The sequence below is a fragment of the Cimex lectularius genome, unplaced genomic scaffold (assembly GCF_000648675.2).
Source record: "Cimex lectularius strain Harlan isolate CLEC.00 unplaced genomic scaffold, Clec_2.1 scaffold258, whole genome shotgun sequence".
In the NCBI taxonomy this organism is placed as follows: Eukaryota; Metazoa; Arthropoda; class Insecta; order Hemiptera; family Cimicidae; genus Cimex; species Cimex lectularius.
The window spans coordinates 253920-280202 of NW_019392828.1; the positions used below are offsets into that span (position 1 = coordinate 253920).

Genomic DNA, 26283 nt, shown 5'->3' on the forward strand with positions numbered 1-26283 from the left:
GAACAAAATAAAAATTGGTTATTGTAAAATGTATTTATATAATGAATCATCAAAAAGGGACGAAATCTTGTTAATATGTGAGCAAAAATCATCATTGGATTGCCTGCTTATTATGTCTTTCCTGTTAATTATAATCAGATCTTTACCGATCATTTCGCCGTCTTCAGTGTGTTGTGCCAACACTGTATACCAATTCAGATAGAATAGGAAGAACAAAATAATTAATTTAATTATGTTTGTGCGTTCAGTACCACTCAGTCCTTATGAGGAAAACTCACGATTTACTTATCTTCCCGAAATTGTATGACTACCTTCTAAATTAAATAATTGAGTTAAACAAAGATATACAAACATCATGAATTAATCAGTTGAAGTGAATTATGTTTAGTTTAATTTTAAAATTTGTTTTTAAAATCAAATTGTGTTAAGAGACAAGAAAATTCTGAGAATATTACTTTTAAAATATTTTTGCTGATTATTCAAATTAGGTAGATTTATATTTCAAAAAAATAATAATTGCCTGCTTTCCTTTTTAATGAAAAGATGTATTAACATTAATGTTTAAATTAATATTAAATTAAATTTTTTATATATAAATTAATTAATGTAAATTAATCTTGTTGAAGTAAGTTCAATTTATTTAACTTTAGAAATGTTTAGACATCAAATGTTTTTTTTTCCTGGATATTATTATGGTTTGCATTTATTTGATATGGTTGTTTTATTTTCAACATGGAATCATCAAGTCTAAATGGTCTTAATCATATTTTTTGGTTAATGGCATACAAGATTTCCACATAGTTTTTTTTAAAAATAATACAATAGTTTTTTTTAAATTCATTTATTTGGATCGACAACTATACAAGTATTATTTGCAACCAGCAGATTGGATAATTTATGTTTGTGGCATTATGGGCGTTATAGAGTTAGCAACCTATTGGCAGCCGCTCTGGATTAATAAAATGATATTAATCATTAATTTGAATAATTAATTTAATTATATTTTTTTACTTTTCTTTACGTGGTGATTGTGGGGAATGAAGTAATCGTATTTGTGTGTTAGTGTGATTTAGTAATTTACTACGAAAACGTCTCTACTATGTTTTGGTGGATGAAAAAACTGTTGGGATTTGAAGATCTCTGTGAAGTGTGTTATTGTTTATGTAAAAAGGGGCAGAAACAATTGGTCTTAAAATTTTGGATTGAAAACTTTGTAATCTTTGAATATTGGAATATTTGGCCGATCCAGAAGCTTGGCACCCGTACATCCAAATAGGTATGTTCGTATCGATAATTTTGGTCTTAACGGTAATTTTGATTGTCGGTTAAGTAGGTAATAAAGCATTTTAAATCATTTGTTCAGTGTCTGTTTTTGTAATCGTGTGTGTGGATTCCAAATTAGTCATCTATCAAATGTAAGACCTAAATAGTTAACTTTGTCGGATTGCGGAACAGGTTCATTGTATAAGTATATGCCAGGACAAGTCTCAAGGTGGAGTGTAAAGGTGTGGTAACTTTGAGGGGTTAAACTTTATTTTCCAAAGATATGTGGTTTTGTAACCTAAGCGAAGCTTTTGTAGAAGAGGAATGACTTTTTATTATGGCTGTGTCATCTGCGTATATGGCGGTACGTGTATTCTCATTTGCGAGCATATCACAAGTAACAATTGTAAGTATTGACCCTTGCGGCACGCATGCAAACACTTCTTCCATCCTAGAAGTCTCCGTTTACTGCGAAAAACTCTCCTTAATGTATGATTGTATAATCCCATTAATTCCCGAATCTTACAAAGTAAATGTTAATAAATAACATTTTTACTTTATTATTAAAAAAAAAAATTGAAATTTTGTCTGCCATTAGCCAACACATTTATTTTATATATTTTTGTTATAAATTATTTATGATGTATTTTTGACATCTATTTCTCTGTCAGATCCTCCGTCGTACCACATTACGTGGAAGTCGCCGACACGTTCGTTCCGTTGTAACAAAAACAGGCGGTCGTTGAAGAAAAGATGCTGGATTTTTCGAAATCAACTTCGTTTTCGCATTTCTCGTCAAAAAGCGGAGATGACATATTCCAAAAGGATTTCCGACGGCGGTCGGGGGTGGTTTGAGTTGGCTCTCGGCAAACAAGACCCCCCCCCGCCACTGCCGCAACACGGCCAACACTCCTTTACAACTTTTATTCGTCTATAAATACAGCCGGCTGAGACAAGAATGAGCAAAAGTTCTCTATTGTTCCGGTTACACTTTTATCGTTGACTTGTAATATACTCTTCCGGCTTCAACATACACACCCTCAAACTCTAACTCTCCGATCTTCTTCACGCATTCCATCACAATGTTGAAAGTGTTGAATCTTGTTTTTGTCTTTTATTTTTTTGGCTCTGGTATATTTTTCTTTTTCCACAAAGAAAAAACTCTGCTTTTTTTTTAATTAATCACCTCTCCTCTGATGTTTCTAAATCAGGAACTACATTTGAACATTATTGTTCCAAACAAACCCTCAGTTTATGTATATTTACTCTTTATAAAAAAAATTTAATTACACTCTTTGCATAAACTTCTCTGAGAAACCTCTGTACAACTTGAAACGTTAATAAAACATTTATTTCATTTGTAAACGCCATGGGAATAATAATCTACACAAATGGAAAACAGCTCCTGGGGATTAATGCGATTGGTTTTTAATATCGTTCAATAATAACTAATCGTTAGTGAAAATACGGTATTCAAACACGACGTTAACAATATTCGCGGATTTAAAATCCTCGCATGCTTGAAATTAGGATGTTTATTTTTCCCCCCGAATACACTCGGAGGGCTCGCTGTACCCTCTTGCCTCTGGGGATTTTATTTCCGCCGGTTGCCATGTTGATCACACCTTGGATACACATTAACAATTTATCGAATAATATATCAAGACATTTTGAAATATTATCTAATCCACGGTTAACGTTTTATATAATATAAATTTAATTGGTATCGCATCAGACTTTAAATTTAAAATACATTTTTCAAATTGGCCTTAACGCATTGAGAGATAGATTTATTGGATACAGGGTCACCATTTTAAAAATAGATAAAATATTAGCATTTAATTCTTTTTTTACTATGACCAGGTAAATACGTATATATTCATTTGGAACATCCGTGTGTTGTTATGATTAATTTGTAAAGTAATATGTATTACATTGTGTTTCTTTCATTGATTTAATGTTTAACTTTACTACTTCACATAATACAATCGCCGAAAGGTAGCCCATAATAAAACTGTTATTTTCACTTTACTGAATGAATAAAAAAATGTCAAAAATGGAATGCAAGCACGATAAAGAAAAGACATTATTAAAATTGAGAAGTGTAGTAGCTATAATTTTAATTCATTTCTCTCTCACAATTCATTTCTTTCTCTCTTTGCCCCTCCGTCGCTCTCTCCCTCTCTATCTTTCTTCCTCTCTCCCTCTTTATCTCCCTTCCTCTCTCTCTCACTCTCTTCCACTCTCTCTATCCGTCTCCCTCTCTCTTAATTTTAATTTCTCTATCTCCCCTCTCTCATGCTCTCTCTCACTCAATCTCAATCTCTCTCTCTCTCTTTTTCTCTAATGAGTTTAATTAAATAGCTATTTGTGTTTTAAATTCTTCTAGTAATTCAGGAGTTGATTAGTTTTGGTCCATCACCGCCCTACTAGAATAATCAGTTAGTTAATAATCTACCATCCCGTTTTCCAGTGCGATAACAGTGTTTTTCGTTTTGTTTTCTTTAATCTAATGTTGTCCGTTGTTATCAGCTTTTCAAAAAAAAAATTCACCTTCTCGACGTATCATTTGCATCTGCGGTTTTTCGGATGTATGGGCGGGCGGACGCGACAACGTAACTTACTTCTTGCCGGATGCCCACCAGTTAAACGGAGAGTTGAAACGGAATCGAATTATTCCCCTGGGCCAGCGAGTATTAACTGCATTACGTCATTGCGTCGTTTAATTTTAACCGCTGCCTCGTCGGCCAATTGTTAAATTAAAAAATTCTACTCTCCAGCGAGGCGTCACTGACTTTTAGCAGCTTGAAAACGATTGGGAGCGCATTGTAAATCTGTTTGTTTGAATACATATTTAAACATACGATATATTACTTTATTGTCATTAAACGATTGGGTATGTTCGATAGAGATTTTATTTAAAATTTGGTATTTTCCGATCATGCTGCTTATTTTGGCCTATCGACTTCTCAAACGCTTCTGATAGACAGAAAAATGTTACGCGAAGTGACCAAACTACAAATTCGTCACCCCGCCGACCTTAAGAGGAAATCTCACAACAGATTTTATTTTTGAAAACTTTACAAAATGGATAATTTGGCCTACATACATTCAAGACAAAGCAACTCCTATTGTCTCAATACCCTAGGGTGTTGTGATATTACCTGTTATCAAGTAACTTAGTAGTCCCCGATGCCTTCTGCAACCATTCCAAGAATAGGAAATTCCCATGTTGGTGCAAAATCCCAGAACTTTAATGTGACAAATATTGCACCGAGTCACAGTACGTATGAACGTTCTTTAATGATGAAATGCTTAAATTGGTAGCCCAGTTAGTTGATTGGGCGGACTGATAGAGGATAAACTCACGCTAGTTGTTTGTCCATTGATCGATAATTTCTAAGTCCTGTTATTATCACTGTTTGCTGTCTGTTTCGGAGTTCCGGACTGTGCAAAGCTTAAACTGCCCTAGAAGTAATTAACCAGCAAGACCGAACGATCCTACATTAGTTGACGATTCCACATTTCTTATGCCGTCTGTCATCAGTGCAATTTAGGTAGATTGGTGAATCATCCGTTTGTATTTCGATCGATTTTTTGATCTGGTTATTGAAATGTGTTGTTTTTCCTTTTATCAGTTCGGGCTAATAAGTAGCCCTTCGCGACAGAGAAATTTATGAAATGTTTCGCCTAACATCGATTGTGAAACCATCAGGACAAAATTCGGAAAAATTCACTCGTTATGGACCTTCTTCAGTGGTGTGTGATTTTTGTTGTCATGTCTTCTTTATAGCTTCGTGAGGGATATGATGCAGTTTTAGGGCATTGACTTTATTTTATTGGTATGATGTTTTGAATCGTGTACATAATGAATGTTTACTGTTCCTTATTTTATGTATTAATTGCGCATTTCGCCATCTTTAGAATTAGGTGATTTAAACCAACAGCCTAAGCATTGAATATGGGCTAGGGCCGAATTGCGTCTGAAAAAACAAAACGGCGAGGACAAGCAGACAAAAAAAAGGAAACTACCAATTAACATTATTATTTTTGTCTTTCATTATATTATGTTCTTTAAAAGTAAACAGAAACTGGCAGATGCCAGGGCCCGGTAAAAATGTAAGAAAACAATACATAGGAAAATATTTATTTATATTTAAAATTAACTAGATTATGGCATTTTGGCAACATAACTTGAGCCGGATTAGTTGTGTTAAAGAAAATATAATGCAGGTAGAGTGGAAACACGTCCCCTTGCGCTCACAAAAGAGGAACATCTGTCCCTGGAGTAACATCTGCTAACCTGTATTTCTAAACGTTCCTCAACTAAAGCATTTTTCTAGACTCGGCGACTGCACGGCACTATTTACGAAATTGTTCGGTTTTGAATAACTTTCTGGAATTGATTTTTATCCATATGCGGTTGAATGCCTTCGCTGGATTTTTTTGCCCTCTTTTACGAGAGTTAAACTGGGTCGAGGCATCGCTGATATCGTGCTAGAGTGAAAAAATTGTGTGGCCGTATAATTTTTCAATGGAGATATCAACCTGTCCTTGAATAAGTCTTAAGGGTTGCTAAAATTGAATATTTGTTGCTATTTTCAACGAGTGATACTCGTAAAACCTTCGTATAATACAATTTATTTTTCAAGAAATTCAAAAACATGATGTCGTTTTGTTTCCTTAAGATCTAAATAACGCAAAATTTCGAATAGATGTTGAATTTTGAAATACGAAACATTAATGATATAAGTTTTGGTAAGCAGTACACTCCATTACTTAAAAAATAATGTACATTCAATGCTGTAGAGCAGCGGCGTATTTAGGCGAAGGTCAAGGGTTCGAATCCTGCTCTTGTCACTAGTTTTTTCATTTCTACCAAAACCTTACACAAAAGGATTAATTAATCGAAATAATGTACATTGTTAATATGTTTAAAAAATATTGTTGAGAAAAAATAGGGGACGTTATACAATTTTCTTAGCCCCTATTATATTATGAAATTATATTTGTGACCAAAAATTGCAAATGGTAATAAAAGAAAACTTCCCATGTTAGGTGGGTGGGCATATTTATCGGTTCAGTATTGACATTTAAATGCATTACAAATTTCGTTAGCTGTATCAGTTGTACAAAATAAATCGGAAGAAATTTATAGACAAATAGAAAAGCACCACTTCCCAGTTCATCAGCTCTCAAATTAGCCAGCTGCTAAGCCCTTCATCCCCCGTTGAATAATCGTCGAAAGTCGAAACAGAACGCAAAGCTTCAATAACGGTTCAAGGGGTAAAAAAGGGAAATAAAAAAAAAAGATTACGAGGGTCCTACTAGTATGAAAACCCCTGAAAAAATACCGACACGGAAAAACCTTTTCACCTTTACAGGAAAATCTTCTTTGCCGGCCAGAAGATTTCCACTGAAATGGTGTTAAGCCGAAACTCGTCTAAAAGACGTCCAACGGGGATAAGCCTGGCCAAAGGGTTGATTGTGATCAAACTGCTGTCACGGGGGAAAAATTCTGTACAAACGTGGGGTCAGGACGATGGAACTTTTATTTAATAGAGTGTGTATTGATAAAGGGCTTTTGAAAGTTTGTCAAAATCTAAGGGGCCACTCCCAAAAATGAATAAACAAGTCAACTTTTAAGCATTAAACTTCAATTTAAACCTGACATTTCTGTGCAAAAAGAAGTTAAAATCCTGTGAAAATTGAAATTAAAAAAAAAAAAACGCCGATATGTTGTAAAAGTTATGTATTGGATTTGTACAAAACTGCTGACACATTCTAAACAAACCTGACGAAACACCCAATGAAAAATTTGAAACATCTAAAAAACATGTTTTAAATATTCAATAATCACTAAATATTAAATCAAGTACTCAAAATTTCATTAAATGTTAAAATCGATAATTGTGATGAAAGAAGGCCATTTGTTTGATAAGATAAGACGTACAGACCTCTTACGCCTCAATTTAGGCATACGAATTTTTTAAAGGCAAATATTAAATTTATTGGTCCGTCGATGAAATTGTTATCAAATTTTCATACTTTTAATATGGAGACATCTGTTGACCTTAAGGGGGTGAGTGTCTTTTTTTGGGGGAGAAAGAGGTAGCAGGTGGTCAACCCCTGTAACCCATATGACAAAGCCTCTTCCATTGTTGGCCTTATCTCATTTTTCCCAATCTCCCGGGCCCCACTATAGTTTCATTTCCCCCTTTTTACCCCTAGGGCATTTACAGAGTTATATCTTCACCTACAGGTGAATATTTTGCAATTGCGCCCTGTTGGGATATCATAGTGTTATAGATGCTCGTGCTTCCCAGAAGGCATTTTGATCCATTTGAGTTGTTAATATCTTTCCTATCTCCTCTGAGCCCTCATCCACGACCAACTTGTAATCAGACATCAAGGATTACAGGAAAGCGGCACATTTCGGCTGCCCGCTCGTTCCCACCATGTTTCCGAGCGGAGCCGATTGTAAACTCGCCAAATTAGATTTCCCCCAGTTGTTCTGGTCCTTTAAAGGGTGGGAGAGAGGATAATCCTTAAAGGAATCAATATTCGCCCCCCCCCCAAGGAATGTCACATCTAGATAAAGGGGCGAATGGTTGTGGGGGTACCAAACCCCCTTTCAATGTCCTCGTTCCTCCTACATTCATTACCATGCGGAATTAAGGGTAGGGGGAACATTTACATTTTTTACCCCTTTTCCACCCCTCGAACCCTGTTATCTTAGCCCCTTCTCTTTACTCTACCGACCCCATATGGGAAAGCGTTGCCAAATCAAACCGAAAACGCTTGACGTGAATAATTGCCTACTTACGTTCGAAACCGGTCAATCATCGGCGGATGCATTAACACATTAACTTCGTAATTTTTCTTTAAATAAAATCTGTCATATATGCAGGTCAAACAACTTGTTAGGAGTCGCTGTCGAACATTCAAAGCCTTTTAAATTGTTGTATTAAAAAAATTGCTATGAAGCAAATCCCTGGATGCTAAGTGTTAAACAAAATCATCAAACTCCTTGAAAGATCTCAACCCTATTTCGTCTTAACAAAATATTTTCATAAGTTTGATTTATCTAATTTTTATTGAGGTCCCACCACAAATCTACTTTCCCAAACCGTTAATTTTCAAACATTCATAAAATCAGTGATTTTGTCATCAGTTTTCGATCATTATTTCCTTACTGTTTCGGATTATCGCCGTCGAAAAAGTACATTGTGATCATTATATTCAACAGTTTCAACTTAAGTGCTTTAATTTTTAAGTTTAATTATGAATCCTAGAATAAAATGTTCCTAATTAAATCTCTCAGGGGTATCTGTATTGTTTTCTTTTAAGCATCATCCACATATCTTTTATTGAAGATGTCTGTAGGCCGAAAGCCGAAAACCTCTGGTAGAACAAACCCACGAGGTGGCAGACAGACCAAACGTGTTCGTACGGCCCAATCACCAACGCAGATCCCAACAAAAATCTCAAAACTTGATTAAATGCAAAATTTATAATAATTAAAATAGACGAAAATTCAATTTTATTGTTCAAACAGAAATTTTAAGCCAAACCAAGTCAAATAAACTGCCGGAAATGTCAGAAAATCGGCGAACAAATCTCCTCGCCTTGGAACAAAAGCGTTTTTACCATTGATCAAAAATCCGGCTGGTAATTTCCTGGTGAGGCCGATTAACATTAATGTAATGTCCGAACGATCCGCTAATGTCCTTACTTATTTTGCCTCCAGGCCGCGGGCAGGAAGTGTGTTCCTGACGTGTTTTCCACTTCTGTGCCAAATGTGTTTTCTGTTTTTCTCCCTCCATAAATCTTAATACAAAAACATTACATGAAATATATTTTAACCACTGCTTTCAATTCACCGCTTGCATAACATTAAACGACGTTTAGAGGCAATAATTTCCAACGTGATTTTATTGTTTAATGTTTTTTATTCAAAAACCAAAGAAAACGTGTACAAATCTAATATGTTATGCATAAAACAAATTTTTACTCATTGGTTTTCAATTTGGCCGATTATTTTTCGTGTATATTTGAGTTGTACAATACTCAAATTACACAAAGAAATATTGTTATTTTCATTTATTTATTTTCGCTAAAAATGTGTGGTGTTTAGTGACCGTTAGTCAATGATTATTCGGAGATCGTCAGATGCAGTCATGTGTGATGTAGGTTTAGAAAAACGTTTTATTTATAGTGCCACGTTTCGACCTTTATTGAGATCATCTTCAGGGCCTGGGATTTATAAACATTGTTTAAATTTTACAAATGCATGGAGGATGTGAAAAAATGAATTTATACAATGCTAAAAAATTTTAGATTAAAATAAATGAATTTATGCAATGCTAGAAAATTTTAGATTAAAAAAATGATTTTATAAAATGCTTGAAAATTTTAGATTTAAAAAATGAATAACATTTGTAAAATTTGAACAATGTTTATAAATCCGTGGCTCTGAAGGTGATCTCAATAAAGTTCGAAACGTGACACGATAAGAAAATGTTTTGCTTAACCTACGTCACACCAGACCGCATCTCAAGATCTCTTAATAATCATTTTCTCCAAAGTTCAATCCAAAGAGTTAAAGAAATCAGAATAAACATTAAACCAGGATTATAATCAATTTTTTAAATATCTAGTTCTTCAATCATTAACTGTTTTATGACTTTCCTTCCTTTTTTCGTACATTTTCGGCGAATTTTTTTGATGTTTTTGCATTGGCTGGTGCGTTTAGGATTTTTTCAAAAGCTAACAAAATTTGTGTACCACTAGATTGAATTGAATGACATGCGGAAAATTCCACAAATGTGTTATCATAAGGTACTCAACCTTTTTCTATTTTCCTTGGACAAATGTATTCAAAGCTAGTGTATATGCTGCATTACTTGTCCGTCCCACGACGATAAAAAGGGACTTTTTTTCACATAAATAACACAGTCCCAACACCGCAGATGGAGTAGGATGTCATAATGTCGATACGCATCTGACAGGCAACAGCAGACAGTAACGACCAACTTAGCATTATAATTCTTAAGTTTAGAGAATTTGTAAACGAAAATTATAACTGAATAAAAAATTAATAAAAAAACTTTCCTGGTTTAATAATTGGTTTTCCTTCAATTTACTACAGAAGAAAGTCTAGGTTAAATAAGTTCTGCGTCTTTTCTATAGCACCTGGTACTCTTCTGATTTGAAAGAATTTAGCTTCGTCGGCATAAAAAGTTCAGTATTATTTCATTTAACTCTAAAAATCGAAATTAAATTCTAGATTGTTTTGACTGTGAATTGTCTTCTATAAATGGACGTAAAAGGTCAATTTTGTTCGTGTGGTCCAATATCGTTCCGCATCTAGCTATTGATACTATACAGTTCAGGCTGAACCCAACTGATTTTCAACGGTCGAGCAATTGCTTGCCGTATTTGATCTATAAAATGACGCTTTTGCCGTTCTAATTATAATTATTCCCACTCTCAAACAACGCAATCCTGCAATGGTGGGTGGGGGTGGGCAATCATCTCTTAACGACCGAGGCGTGTAAAATGAGTTCCGTGTTGTATAAATTCTGCTTCATTATACACGTGCGTAAATGTGGAAGAAAAAATCAATGCCCGATTACAGCGGGGATTCTGGTGCAAGGCTGTGCGCTTTTGTCGTTGTCCATCCTGCATGGAGGCTAGTTCTGCTTTTGACAGTTTTTGTCACTCCAGACAATATTATCATCATGGTGAGGGGGTCGCCCTTCAAGCATAAATCGACTGACAAATTTATCTTCCCTTGCGATTAAACGGCGGAGTGGAGAGGGGGAGAAAAAGTAAACAGACACCCCAAACTTTTTACCAGGACATTTTTACCCTTCTTATCTGGTAAACATCAAAGTTTTTTGTATCAATACTTATCAGCTTAACTGATTCATCCTTAATTATTATTCACGTTTATCTATTCTACAATACATTCTCACATTACACAAATCACTCACTAAATTCATTTAAAATGATCTTGTATTGTTTTATTTCATTAATGTGGCAAATATGAATTGTTTGGTACATAATCACAACCACAGGTTTTGGGGTTTGGTGAAAGTTATGAAGGTGAATTGATCATTGACCGACTTCTAATTGGCTCTTTGTTTCATACACAAAGGATAGCATTAAGTTTATTGCTTTTGGGAAAGGGAAGATTTCTCGAAATTTAAGAACTGGTTGCCTTGATTCAACCTACTTATAACCTTAACGCTGCGCGTTTGAATATTCTTCTCCGCACATATGTGTAAAACAGTTGGTCAGTAACGTCCCGATGAAATTGGATCTTAATGATTTAACGCTGGATCTTAATTTGAATTGCGTAACGTTTGTATAATTGTTTGGAAATTGAAATGTGGGTATTCTGAAGCCAACTCAATCAAGTGGTTTACCAGGTTTGTTCAACCTGTGAACATGTTTTGAACATCGAGCTTATCTCAATAGTTATAAACGCTTACTTTTATAAATAAAAGCTCAAGGAAGTGTGTGTACTGACGTTTAATTTTATACATAAAAGGTAAATGAAGTCCTTTGAATTGTCTTTTAATTGTATATACAACAACTCGTTGAAGGATTTATATTGATTGTTAATTATATACAAAAAGTGCCATGAAATAAGTGGATTGGCTCTTAATTCTTTACAAACAAGCTCGATGAAGAATGTTTATTGATTCTTAGTCCTTTTTTTGTTTTGTTGGCCTTAGACAACAATACAAAAAAAGAACTACTTGACTACATCCCACATACTCAAATACTTTAAAGAAATATTGATTCTTCTTTTTATAAACGTAAGCCTGGTAAATTACTATGTGTATTAACTCTCATTTTTTTGTGTAAAAAAAATCGCTGGAGTGTTTGGAGTGTTACTTGTTGGACAGGACGGAATTTAAAAAAAGATGTTGCATTTACGTCCTTTATTTCTACATGCATCTGATTTGTGTATATCTTGCTCCCTCTGCGATGGTCGTCATCATAAAGAAACTGCGATGGTCAGTTGCAAAAGTGCCATAGAGTGAAAATCAAATCTCACCGAGAATGATTCATCGGCACGATGAATGGCCTATAAGAGGGGGGGGGCATGAGAATCTCTTACCATCATCACATCGTTGGAGGGACGTTCTTCAAGAGTTTAATTTTCCCAGGGTAACGCTCAATACTGGGTGGGCAGTTAGTATGACGTATGCCTTTCGCGGCGAGCAGATGCTGCACCACCTGCCCACCCCACCACTATTTCCATCCATTAAGCCACCCTTCCACTATCAGGACGAGAAGACCCCTCGTGTTTTCACCTTGATACTTTAATAAGTGGAACAAGCTTCTGGTGGACGCAAATAAATTATATTGTAAGAAAAAACAGCCTTGAAGCTAATCCATCAAAAAGTGATCTTGGATTGCAGTAGAAATTAATTACATTGTAGATGGACGAGTTCATAATTAGGAAAAGAATGATAACAAGACGACCCAAGAGGTTATCTACAAAAATAGACAACGTCGGGTCATGGAATAAAAATCTATGGCATCTGAACTAATGAATCCTATTAGGACTATTATTAGCCTTTGAAGTTAAATAACTTCTTTTCTAGTTATTTCAACTTTCATGCTAATTCATTCATTTATATACGTTATTATTTTCGTCCTGGTGATCGATTTGTCAAAAACCACCACTGCAAGTATGTCAATTAATCTAGATATAGAAGTAGTCTATTGGAATTTTCAAAAATACTGGAGGTCATGAAGATGAAAAAACAGGCATCTTTGTTAAAAGAGATATTTTTTTATTGGGTAAGTTAATTTTAGTTGTAGGAAATTTGTTTCTTACGTAAAATCTGTCGGTAATGTGTTTTATTTAATGACCGGTTGTTTAGTAATTTGTTGGAGTCGTGAGGCACGGTCGAGAATTAGGTAGTTTAGAAAAACGCCTTTTTCATTTTTATTTTTGTCAACGTTTCGACCTTTATTCGGGTCATCAGGGCATAACATTCCTTCGGTATCATACTAGTTTTGTGTGGTCGCACAACAATTTCACACAAAACCAGTATGATACCAGAAGAATAGCACCACACTTTATTCCCTGATGACCCGAAGAAAGGTCGAAACGTCGGCAAAAAAATGAAAAAGGCTTTATAAACTACCTAATTCTCGACCGCACCTCACGACTCCAACAAAAAATTCTATCTATCTAATTTTGTTTGGGTAAATCTGTCATCGGTTGTGTAGTTGACAGGTGACAAAACATAATTCGCTTTGTTTCCATATTGCTAAATTTAGTTTGGTTTTTTTCTATACATTTTCATCACACCTTATTATTCCTTTTTGTTTTAGCCAGTGTAAACATTTTTCTCTTTTTAACATCAATCCCTTAGGCTGTTTCTGTCCGATCCATTTCTGGAGTATAAACACCGCTTCGTTGAGCTTTTTCAAGAGCATAAACTCCCTTTTCCAAAAACCCCGATCGACCGTACTTTTGTAGAACGGCAGAGACAAAAGTGATGCCGGCGAACAATGAATTTTACGCTGTGGGTGAGTGTGAGTTTCAATCTAGTGTAGGCCCGTGTGAGTGTACGTGTAGAAAGTTTGCCGCAACACATTGTCAATAAAGGCAACCCTTCCCACACGATTCGCACCCCGAGCTTTCAACCCCTCTTTCACTCGTTCCTGCCATTCAGTTTTCATCCGGCTAGTTAATGTTAGGGAGTGGAGTCACACAAAATTCTACATTTTTACTTTTGTTAAAATTATATAGGGTAAATTATCAATTCAATGTTCCAAATCTTATCCAAGGAAACGTCCAATGCAAGAATGCATTATTACAACGGTAAAAGAAAAGATTATTTCCAAATTAGAATTTTCAATGTAAATTCAATATTTAATTCACATGTATCATACTAAAAACCGGCATATCTCTGTTAAAAATTACTCAATTCACTTGCAGTAATATTAAAATTTTACATGGACTCACAATAGAAATATAATTAAAGCTGAGATGGTTTTTGTAAATATATGAAAAGTCTGCATTTGTTTCTTTTTTTAACTTAACTGTTTCACTTTTTTAATAATTATTTTATAATTATGTTTTTATGTAAGGTCTTGGTTGAGATGAAAGAGTTAGTGTCACGAGCGGAATTACACTAAATTTTGCATCTCACTAAGATCTTACATAAAAAGAATAATTAATTGAAAGAAGTAACTTGGTCAATTGACCACTAAAACGTAAGTGGATTTAATAAGTAAAAGAATTATCGCTTCACGAAACAGCTCCCGGTGGCCACTTCATTAGTCGCTGAGAATCGAATCCTGATTACACGACAATTGAAAATGGCAAGAGGGAAGATTCGAACGGTTGTAGGTTGAGTTGGAGTTGGTGTCCGAGTGGATCGAAGACACGGTAGCCAAGTGGTTAGAACAGGTATTGAACCGAAGGTCGTGGGTTCGAATCCCGCTCGTGACACTGACGTTTTTATCTCAACCAAGACCTTACATAGAAAGGATTATTTTATAACTTGAACAACTCGTGTGTTTTAAAACCTGTCTTCTACCATCCTTGTTTTATATCATTGATGGCCTACACAATTGTTTTTGCCAGGCTGTATTGGCTTTTGTTCAATTTCAAACACTTAGCCTTTCAATTTACTAGTGGGGTAAAATGGTCAAGAAAAAACAAAACAGGTCAACGGAAAGATAAAAGTACAAACAGAAGAATTTTAATTCTCAGTGATGAAATAAAATTGGTGAAACCGTTTTTAACAGGAATGAAATAATTAGTATGATCCTTTTTTTCGTCCAAACCTACCAAATGGTCAATTATTAGAATTCTGGATAATCTTTTCAATCGTTTCGACCCGGGAGAGTTTTTGGAGGATTTTAGACGAGATGAGTCCTTCGGGCGGTGATTTTTCAACGGGTATGCCATCGTATTTAAACAATCGTGGACGAAATAAGAGGAAAAAGGGCAACGGCAAGGATAGTAAAACAGACCGGTTTTATTGCTTGGAGCTGCCGAAGAGAAAGTTAAATGCCTCAGGTAGTGGAGAACAGCTGTTCCACTCGCAGACGGGGAACAAAACCGGTAACGGTCCCTTCCTAACAAATCTACCCGCGGCCGATCTGAACCAAGAACGCCAGACAATTCAGGCCCATCTGCTCTTGTTAAATCTGTTAAATCCACCATCAAAATAAACGTTTAAATAATTGCAATATGGTTGAAATCAGTCAGTAACATTCAATTATCAGGCCAAAATAAAATCTGAAATTGTGTCTGCAGGTGGTAAACCTGACGTTGATTCGGTTAATATCATCCTAGACTATCTTCCTGAATTGGTTGATTAGTTGTGTTACTTCATCTCAACGGTTTATCGGAGTAATGTTTCGTCAGCTTTGTCTGTTTTATTAGTTTGACTGACATACTAAACTATAAAAATATATAAAATGTTAATAAATCAGAAAAAACAGCACCCACTATACCATCACGTACATCACAATGAGCCCTCAAATACCGACAAGTTTAACATTTCGTAGTTGCATGGTTCTAATCATTTCTGTCTGCCTATCCTCGCTGTTTGGGTCTATCAAATGCGTTTTGGCTTCTAGCTTATCTTTAATCAAGGGTCTGTTTTTATTTACTTATTTAATTTTAAATAATGGAATGTGAACCAAATATCCCTCAGATCCAGCTTTGAAGATGAAAATTACCAAATTACAGGCTCTTCTCCTCTCCAAACCAAAGAAGGAAATATCACGAGAAAAAACAATAAGAATAATAAGAAACTTCACGTATATCACTGCACTTAGTTATCAGCACCCTTGAAAATATATCTTAATTAAATATCTTATATTATTGATCTTTTTCTTCAGATAAGAAAGAAGTGTTCGATCCTTCTTCCTTTCACATTCCATTGAGTGGTTGTGTTCAACTAAATTTTAAATCCATTACATTTAGTGCCTGATTGACCAAATTACTTCTTTCAATTAATTAACATTTTTCAGTAACGTTTTGGTTGAAATGGAAAAGTTAGTGTCACGAGCGGATTCGAACCGACGACCTTCGGATCAATACGCCGCTGCTCTAACCACTTTAGCTATCATGACTTCGACCCACTCCGACACCAACTCCCCATCTCAACCTACAACCTTTCGAATTTTCCTTCCTTGTGCCATTTTTCAAATGTCGTGTAATCAGGATTCGATTCTCGGCGTCGTATGAAGTGACCACAGGGAGCTGTTAGTGAAGTTATAGGTCATTTTATTTATTAAATCCATAATATTTAGTGTCTGATTGACCAAAATACTTCTTTCAATTAATTAACATTTTTATGTAAGGCATTGGTTGAAATTAAAAAGTTGGTGTTATGAGCGGGATTTGAACCCACGACCTTCGGCTCAATACGCCGTTACTCTAACTATTTGAGCTATCGTCACTCCGATACACCGAACACCAACTTCCCATCTCAACCTACAACCTTTCGAATTTTCCCTCCTTTTGTCATTTTTCAATTTTTGAATTTAACTTTAAATTGAGTTTTAAATATTAACAAAATATTAAGTGAGATATAATTGAAATTTCGGTGGTAGGGTGAAAAAAAGGACTTTTGGGTGCCTACAATTTTTTTTAAACGACGAACGTGATTGCTTTGATATTGGAGAGAAATTGCTCTCCTACTAAAAAGTTAATTTGATAGTTCTCTGAAATTAATTTCCCTTTGCAAAAGGGGGTGCCAAATCTGTAGAAGTCTGTTGGAAAAAAAAGGTTTCAAAGTTATTCATAGGCTATTAGGAAGTTATCCTGGCCATGGATCAGGGAGCGAGGCCTGCCCTTAACTGCCTAAGGATATTGGGTCCAGTATTTCACTGAGCTCCCACTACGAGGATTGTTCCCCATTGTCAGGTGCCATAAGTCCAGAAAGGATTTATTTACCGTCGGCAATTTCGACCGCCGGCCATCTTCCCGGGGCCGTTCTGTTTTTACACAGTTCCACTTTGCTCCAAGGAATCGCTCAGGGCGGTCGTGGATCGTATTTTCCCAGCCAACAATCCGACCCCTTATTTGAGATGATTTTATCCCCTGAGTACGCCTTTCTTTCTTTCTCTCCCGAAAGAAATAATTTCGATGATATCTGATCTGTTATTAAAGAAAAGAAAGAAAACAATATTAAACCAAAGCATTTTTATGAAGTGAACAATAATAATTGCAATGAAATGAGGTCTAAGTCTTACACCTCTCATCTCACTCTTTTCAATATCGCAGACTCTCTCTCTTCCTCTCTCTCACTCTCTCTCTCTTTTAATTCTCATAATAATGCTTACAAACTCGTTTCCTCGCTTTTGACCGCTAAAGGCAATCTTCGTCATGCTTCTTGAAGGTTTCACAGCTGGCCACCTGACCGTAAGCGACTTAACGCAGCTGCCCAGAGTTTGTCCTCCCCCACCTACTCAACAAGGTCAAACTCACCAACAAGAAATTGTGTGAAACAATGACACAGATAACAATGCCCTGGTCAAAAAAGGAATTGACTTTTACAGATTGGGCATTGACCTATTCTAATTCTGTGCTAATCAAAGGATCAACCTGCTATAATCGATAACAAGCATGATATGTCATTCTGCGTCGTCCTAGTGCATCCATAGTTTAAGCTATCACGAGTATTTTTCATTTACTAGTTTTTGTTTGAGTAGAAAACAGTCGTATGATATGAAATTTGTAATATTCTTATGAAGGTACAAAAATTCAATCCTAAATTACAAATATTATTTAAAGATGATGAAACATATATAAACAAAAACATTAAAATGTCACTAACACTCAATACAACAATGACACGTCTACACAGAAAACACAGATTTTGAGTGAGTACAAACAGGTCGATTAAATCACATATTCATATTTGTGTGTTAATGTATTTGTATAATTTAAACAATGTTTATAAATTCCAGGCCCTGAAGATGATTTCAATAAATATCGAAATATAGGTATGATAAAGAAAATGTTTTTCTAACTAACCCACATCACATTAAACCGCATCTCATGATCTTTAAATAATCATCAATTAACGTCACTACACATTACATATTCTAAATTACAATCGTTTCCGTCATCTACCCTGATGGGCATACCATTTTTTTTTTCGAGGATTCGCAACAGCAGAGGTCATATAAACCCTCGTGGTGCCGGTGTTTATGAAAAACAGCCCATGCATGCAGGGCCGCTGGATTCGAACCCGGGACCTTACAGTGATGAACACCGTGTCAACGCCTAAACCGTTGCCGCCACTGACGCCCCATGCACATTATTCGATTTACTCTAAACCCTAGATTTGTAGAAAGAAAATTAGTTATTATTATTAATTACAAATTCAGTTAGTGTATTGTTTTAATTTGTTATGCACTATATCAGTGTTTCAGAGTATTCACTCTTTCCTAATTGATAAATGTCAGGTGTCATTGTTTGCTATTTAGTATTTTGTTTATTTTATTCTAAATTGATCATTTGAAATCCCAATCTTTTCGTATTCAAAAAGGTTTGACAATTTCTTAAACCCAAGTCAATTTTTTTTCTTTAGAACAAATTTTACTACAGAAAAACGTACAACGGTCAATAATTTTGTCTGTGTTGTGAGTTAAAGTAAACCAGCAAATCGTCGCCCAATAAATTGATCAGTGTCGATCAATTTAACATGTGTTCATCAACTCGCAGAGCCACAAACAACACCAATATTTTATTTAAAGTGGGCCCTGTTTAATTTTTTAGAACAACCTGCTGAATTAATTTCACAATCTGAGGACATTAATTTAAGAGCAGATTTTTTTTCTATTGCAGTCTAATAAACACAAAAGCCCGATTATTTGAATAATTCGAAATTTGGCTTTGTTAATTTGGAGTTATGACCATATGAACAAATTTCTATAATATCTTAACAAACAAACTAACAAAAAATCAAAGCAAAACTCTTCTTTTTATTCTAATAGGGAGGGGAGTGGATGTTTTTGATTAGTTCATCGTGAGCCTTTTATGCTCACCATGCTTTTATATGCTCCGGTCGGCGTGGAGTTAATGTTAACGCTTTTTGCTTGTTGGACAACTGTGTTATAAATTTGAAAAGTAAGAGAAACTTGTCCTTTAAGCGGTTTGTCCTGTTGTACGGGTTGTTTTGGAGTTTTTTGAGTCTTGAGCATACTAATCGACGTGGAGCAAGTTTTTTCAATCGGCCAACCCGGACACGTGCGATGACTAGAGTTATAAACTGAACAGGACAGATGTTGCACTCTGCGATCGATATTTCCTTCTCGCTCTCTCCACAACTGTCGTCCGCTCTCACAGTCGCTACAGTCCGCTACGTCCAAAACCCCACGAAGCGGGGGTTGTCATAATTCTCTTCACGCCCCAAGTGGTCTAGATGTCCGGATTCTGGGTGGATCCACTCCCCTCCTCTCGAAATCGTTCGCCGCAGCAGCGTGAATCCTCCACCTGGCGAAATTAGATTTTATTCAATCATGGGGTTTAAAATTGCTACCCTGTTTCTCCCCTTGACATTATGGCCCGCGGACGCAGATTTTTGCACGTTTCACCCCGTGGACTGTCAGTCCGCCGGATAACTGCTGCATGTCAAGCCGATTAGATCCCACATGTATGGAATACATTATTGCATTATCTCTGGTTCGTGTCACTCAGTGTGATAAATACACTGGCATCGCTGGGGCAAAGAAGACCACCGGCAGATTATTAATTGTACTGCCTGGTACAGCCAGAGATCCGGAACAAACACTTGCACATATTCAACTGCAGATATCATTGTCGTGATGCACAAAAGAAAGAAAAAAACAGAGGGAAAATAGCGGAACTACGGATAGTTAAGGAAAAAACTAAATCTATTTTCAAAGTTTACTAACCAAAATATATCGCAAAAATTACAGACAATAGCATCTGTAGTACTTTTTATATACTATTGTTTAAACGAAACAGAATAGAAAAACACACACAGGAACTGTTCTTTTCAAATTGTCCACATTGAATCGGTCGTAGCCGGCGAAATACACTCAACTCTGGTAACCGCTTCATTGTTGTCTTATTCCATGTATCCTGTAAAGTGTGACGTCACCTATCTATCCCCAGTATTTATATAGTGGTGCATTCTCGATGTCAACCTGATCGTTCAATGTCAGTATATTTGATAGTTTGAAAAGAACAGTTCGTGAGTGTGTTTTTTCTATTAAGTTTTGTGTAACGAAGGCTAATTGATGATGCTCACAAGGTGAGTGAAAGGCGTCTTCCAAAAATGAACAAAATCTGCAGGAACTAAAAGGTCTAAGGGGGGGGGGATTTACCTAAACAATAATAAAAAAGAGGCGCAAACTTTAAAATAAACTAATTATTATTCTTTTTATGTAAGGTCTTGATTGAGATGAAAAAGTTAGTATCACCAGAGGGATTCGAACCCATTTACCAAATAATAATTTGAAATAATTAATATGGTCAATTAGATCACTAAATATAAACGGATTAATTTAAAAGAAATGTTGATCTATAACTATAGTTCTTTATTATTTTTGAAAGCATTTTACCAAAAGAAGCCCCTCCCCCATCGATATAAAGTATTTATCAACTGCTACAGTCCACCCGTTTAATTCAGAAGTGGTTAACTTTAGCAAAAAGTCGTCTTCTACAAACCCCAAGTTAATTTTGCCTAGGAATCGGGTGATCGTAACAGATTTAGCATAACTTTCTCATGTAGGTGGGAAATGACACTAACTTGGTTATTTTAAATGAGAATTCCATATTTTTATTGCACGATTCGATTTTAGAGCTTATTTTCTGCCACTTTTACTGAAAGCAAAATGTTGATAGGATCGACCATTACTGCGCTATGCCCGACGGACGCGTGAGGGGTATGCTTTTTGATACAACATGATGGCCCTACCTGTTTATTTAAAAACGATTTACATCAGGAAGTTAATTTTGGTTAGAAATTGCCTCAGAATAGGGTAGGGGTTACAAAAAAGGATTGTTTTTATCATCATCCAGTCAATTTTTATTTTTAAAATAACTCCCAGCTGTTATTATGTTGCAGATTGACTACTTATTAAAATTTACGTTTATAATAAATGCTCAAATACGAATTCTGGCCTTTTCTATCATTTCTGTGCGGATTTCTCTGCAAGCTACAATCCGTTGTTCCAATTCTTGGACAATTAACTTTAGCAAAAAAGTCTTATACAAACCGCAAATTAACTTAGGTCTGGAATCGCACGATAGAAGGACAGATTTAACATAACTTTTTTTACATAAATACTGGAGGTGGATTCATCAATACCCCCAAAGAAAATAGTCCAAGGGGGTCAAATCTTGCGACCTCGAAGGCCAAGAAATAAGAGGAATTCTTGTGTGCCAATTTATCTCCCGGGCGTGTACGGTTGGAGTTAGCACCCATGCTCAACCAAATTCTGGTATAAACGCAGGAAAATATGATGATCAGAGTGTCTGCTATCCGGAATTCTCTCTCTGATAAGAAAAGTTTAGTTAAATGAATTCAAAGGATATGGTAACCATTAAGAAATCGAAAGCAACCTGTAGGAATTGACGCTGACCTTCCTTTTTGCCCAGCATCAACAAAGGCAACTAGCATATCTCTATCCTCGCGCTTGTAAACATTTTTCTTGGAAAGCAGAACATGAACTGAATACTCAGTTATACATTATTGTGCGATAGGATCCAAATGATTTCAAGAGTATTACTTCGAGAAAATAATAAAAAGAAAAATTATAGTAAGAGAGGTCATTGACATTTGAAATCTAACTAGACGTAACAGAACATCGAAACATTGATATTTTTAAATACATATTAGATAAGAAAGCTAAAACAAAATGGACGATAGTATCATAACTCGGTCAAAACAAGTAGACTATAGAAGTTGATACACCCTGCAGTCTATGCATATATATATTTCTTCGTATACATTTCTACAAGGATATCTGTCGGTGTCTCACAATTCAAAATTAAGATTACTTAATTCGAGGAATTCTGATATCGAAAACCACACTGCAGAAAGATTATGAGTTCCAGGTGGTGGTTGGTAAACGAGTGGATGAACACATGCCATCAATTGTGTTCTATTCGTTAAAATGAGTATCTGTTTCACACCATTTTCGGTGAGAATGTGCATCTCAGTTCAATTCAAGCGTTTGTTTACGGTTGTTGATTAAATAGGATTTTATTGTAATAGTGATGATGTTGACGGGACGGAAAAGCGATTGCTAGAAATGCTAAAGGTATCAATTATGAACTATAACAATTAATACTAAACAAGGAATAATTGTTTAGGGAAGAAAATGAATAGAAGGAATATAGTGTAGTATTGTAGTGACTGCTTGACTTACTAACCATAAAAAGTGATTTTTATGATTTTAAAAACACTATACAAATTTATTACTCTTTTGTTGTAGATTAAAACAAAAACTGTGGTATTTGTGTAAATTATAAAGGTAAAATAAAATGCATATATAGCGTTTGTTTACGGTTGTTGATTAAATAGGATTTTATTGTAATAGTGATGATGTTGACGGGACGGAAAAGCGATTGCTAGAAATGCTAAAGGTATCAATTATGAACTATAACAATTAATACTAAACAAGGAATAATTGTTTAGGGAAGAAAATGAATAGAAGGAATATAGTAGGTTTGTTTTCAACGGTGATACGGTATAATTTATTTAAAAATTGTTGATATCGTTCATATTTTTGTTTTGTGGTTACCCAGTGGTGATAAATTATTCAAAAGCATTGTTGCAGCAACGCGTTTTGATAATTGTCCACTTAACTTCATGAATTTTTAATATGAATTGATCCTTAATTACGAAATTCCGTGGTTTCTCTAATTAATTCAGCTTTTCCCTCTTTTCAATGAATAGTACAACACTTTCCGATTGGAGAATATTTTTTGTCAACATATGAAAATTAATACTAATGTAATGTGTTTAATATTGTATGTGTGTTATTATTTGATCCTTGTCCTTTCAACAGTATATCCTGCAGAAACGTTTTTAACGTAACAGTCACCACTGCGAATAAAAAACCGGGTTTTCGGTAGTGAAATATTTGAAAGTAGGTTTGTTTTTCTGATAATTTGTAATGCACATCTACCCCCGCAACGGTTCGAAGCCCTTTTTGTATTTACAATGTACTTTTGAGTGATGTATTAAGCTCCAAGCCTCGTGTTCATCATGCTTTGTCAGAGAGAATTATTTAACAAACTCCAACTGTTGTGTTTAATAGACTGCAAATCATATTTGATCAACGACTGTGAAACCCTGTATTCACACTCAAATTTGCACTTTGAATTGTCAAATGGTTTGCAGCACGAAGGATTTTGCATCCAATATTTAAATGTATTTGACGGCATGATTGTTCTAGAGAATATTTAAAACGTAATGCATTTGAAAATGAGACATATTGTGTTTTATTGATAAACCAAACTATTTGTTCAATTTAAAAAATAAATTTTCAAAATGTTTGACGAGATCAGCGTCCTCAGAAGGCGCAACAAACATCCCGTGTTAATTCAAAACTGGGCCGGGTGATGTATGTTCTCCCGGCTTGTTTGGTAGCAGGCCCGTTTTGTTTGATCAAATATTTGGGAATGCATTCAACCCAAGAGGTACCAAACAACCTTCACACGTTAAAGCAAATATTAGATGTATACCACTTCTCATTACTAGTTATCGTGAAGTAACGAGAACAGAACGTTAATTAAAGTTGACACAATCAAATGTATCCGTTTACTTTTTTCGATGTGGGCTTTCTTTGTCTTTGAATTTTGAATTTATATTCAAATGAACAATAACGTTGCAGTTCCAATCAAGGAATGTCAATAACGGATTCGACGACACAGCGATTTAATATGATTTAAAAAACAATTTAATTAGATATGGACTTATTAGTCCGTTTATCGCGGAGTGATAGTGTTAATCTCGGCCGGCTTACGTCGCATATCCTTCGTTTAATAATAAAACAATTCGTCCCCAAGGGTATGAAAATCCGACATTGGCCGAAGTATAATTCGTAGCTTCTTGTTTTTCCACTTGGACCATTTATGCATAAACATAGCCGAACGGAACGGCCAAATGGCAAACTGATCCGTCCAAATGACGCGCATAGATTTTAAACCGGTCTGTGCTTCCTGCGACAAATCGTCCATTCCAGTTATCCACCCGTATGAGCAAAGCTGAATTTAATTCAACTCGAGCGATTAAACTAACCCTCCTGGGGGTTTATCATATTCCATACCATCCAAAGGGGTTGTAGTTAATTGATAACTATAAATTAGGTGCTATTGCAACATTAGAAAACTTTACCCTCCTTTTCTCAACTTTTAAGTTTACTGTGATTCGCAAAAGACAGAGAATTCTTTATTATTACTACTTTTCCCTGAATTCTAATTATTGCTTCTATTATTTATACTCTCTCTCTCTCACACACACACACTCTCTCTCTCTCTCTCTCTCTCTCTCTCTCTCTCTCTCTCTATCTATCTTTCTATCTATCTATCTATCTACCTACCTCTATCTATCCATCTCTTTCTCTCTCTCCGTCTCTATCTCCTTTCTTTCCTTTTCCATTTCTTTTTACAGTCTGGCCTACCAGCTATTTTCAATTTACTTCATCTCAAATCTGAACTCGTATTTTTTTTCCATCTAGGTCATTTCAGCCCCTAAGTCTAAATTCTGTACCCGTTCAAACACTACATTCATACAAATAAATACATTCATACACTTAAATACATCCATACAGTACACTCATTCCGTTTGGTCGGTGGAGTACTTGATATTCCTCCACGGAAATATACTTAAACTAAACTAGATTGAGGTCGATGGGGTACTTTTATAAATATTCCGCCATCGACCCCGAACATACACTCACTCGCTTTCATCGTACGATGGGCGATGATGGCGTTATATTTCACCCTCACCCCTCGCCATTCACGCTAATACATACATTCACTCAGACAAAACATAGACACAACACATAAGACATACTATATACAATAAAAAAACCCAATTTCCTCTAAAAAGCGGAACAAGGGGATCTGAAACTCGCTACCGTGCTCGAGAACCCTTCTTAAGACCGGCGGCATGCCTACACGCTCTCTGTATGGAGCAAAGGCATGACACGCCTCTATTATGTGGGACACATCGAGCAACCTTTCTCTGCATAAGGGGCACGTGCGCGGGCTTTGGCCCAAAAGCAGGTGCCCATGTGTCAACCGCGTATGGCCAATTTTTTGAACTATTCCTAACTGAACTTTTCCTCTAAATGTATGGACCAACTGTATTTAATTATTTTTCTTTTTATTGTTTCAGGTGAGTAATGTTTTATTCCTATCATTCTCGTTGGCTAAGGTATGTAAATAAATAATTATTACATTCATAGTACTGCTATTTCTGAATGCAAATAGTAAGTATATTGGAATTTTTTTAAAATTAAAACTTGCTGTTTGTTCGTTTTTACAAAATATTTCGGCTTCAGTTCGTCATCAGTGGTGAACTTTAAAGGTACAATACAATGTAAACGATAAAATGTGCAGAGCAGTGTTAATAAGTAATAGCAAAGAAGTTCTTAGCCTGTGGATTGTGTCTTTCAAAAGATTACAACGTTTAACATTTAATATTCAATCATCCGGATAAAGTTAATCTTTAGCTCTGTCGATTTACTAACAATACCGTTTATTTATGTTTTGTACTTATTTTATCATATACCGATAATAAATAATTGGATATAATATATCGGCATTAGTCTATGGACCGCCTTTTGTAGTAGGTGTATTTAATTTAAAATACTTTTTTATTCAGGATAATCTTGGAAATAATTAAAACAGGGAAAGGAAACTTAATAGAACAGCAATGTCACGATAATTGCCTACACGCTCTGTATAGTTAAAGCACAAGTATTTCCATTTAGTGGGATCAAACTAACGTTTCTGCTTCGGAGATATAGCAT

At 35.4% G+C, this 26283-nt stretch overlaps 1 protein-coding gene across 6 annotated transcripts in view; it reads left to right on the plus strand.

Moving 5' to 3' along the window:
• The window catches only part of LOC106670319 (nucleolysin TIA-1), a 387290-nt gene that overhangs the window by 111749 nt on the left and 249258 nt on the right, over positions 1-26283 (plus strand). Inside the window, exon 1 of one of the 6 annotated variants that reach the window (XM_024228480.1) lies at positions 13678-13824. The exons of the other annotated variants lie outside the window; for them this stretch is intronic. Coding sequence (XP_024084248.1) covers positions 13794-13824 — 31 coding nt within the window. The 5' untranslated portion in view covers positions 13678-13793. Of the gene's footprint in view, positions 1-13677; positions 13825-26283 lie in introns of those variants that run through there. 6 annotated transcript variants of the gene reach the window in all.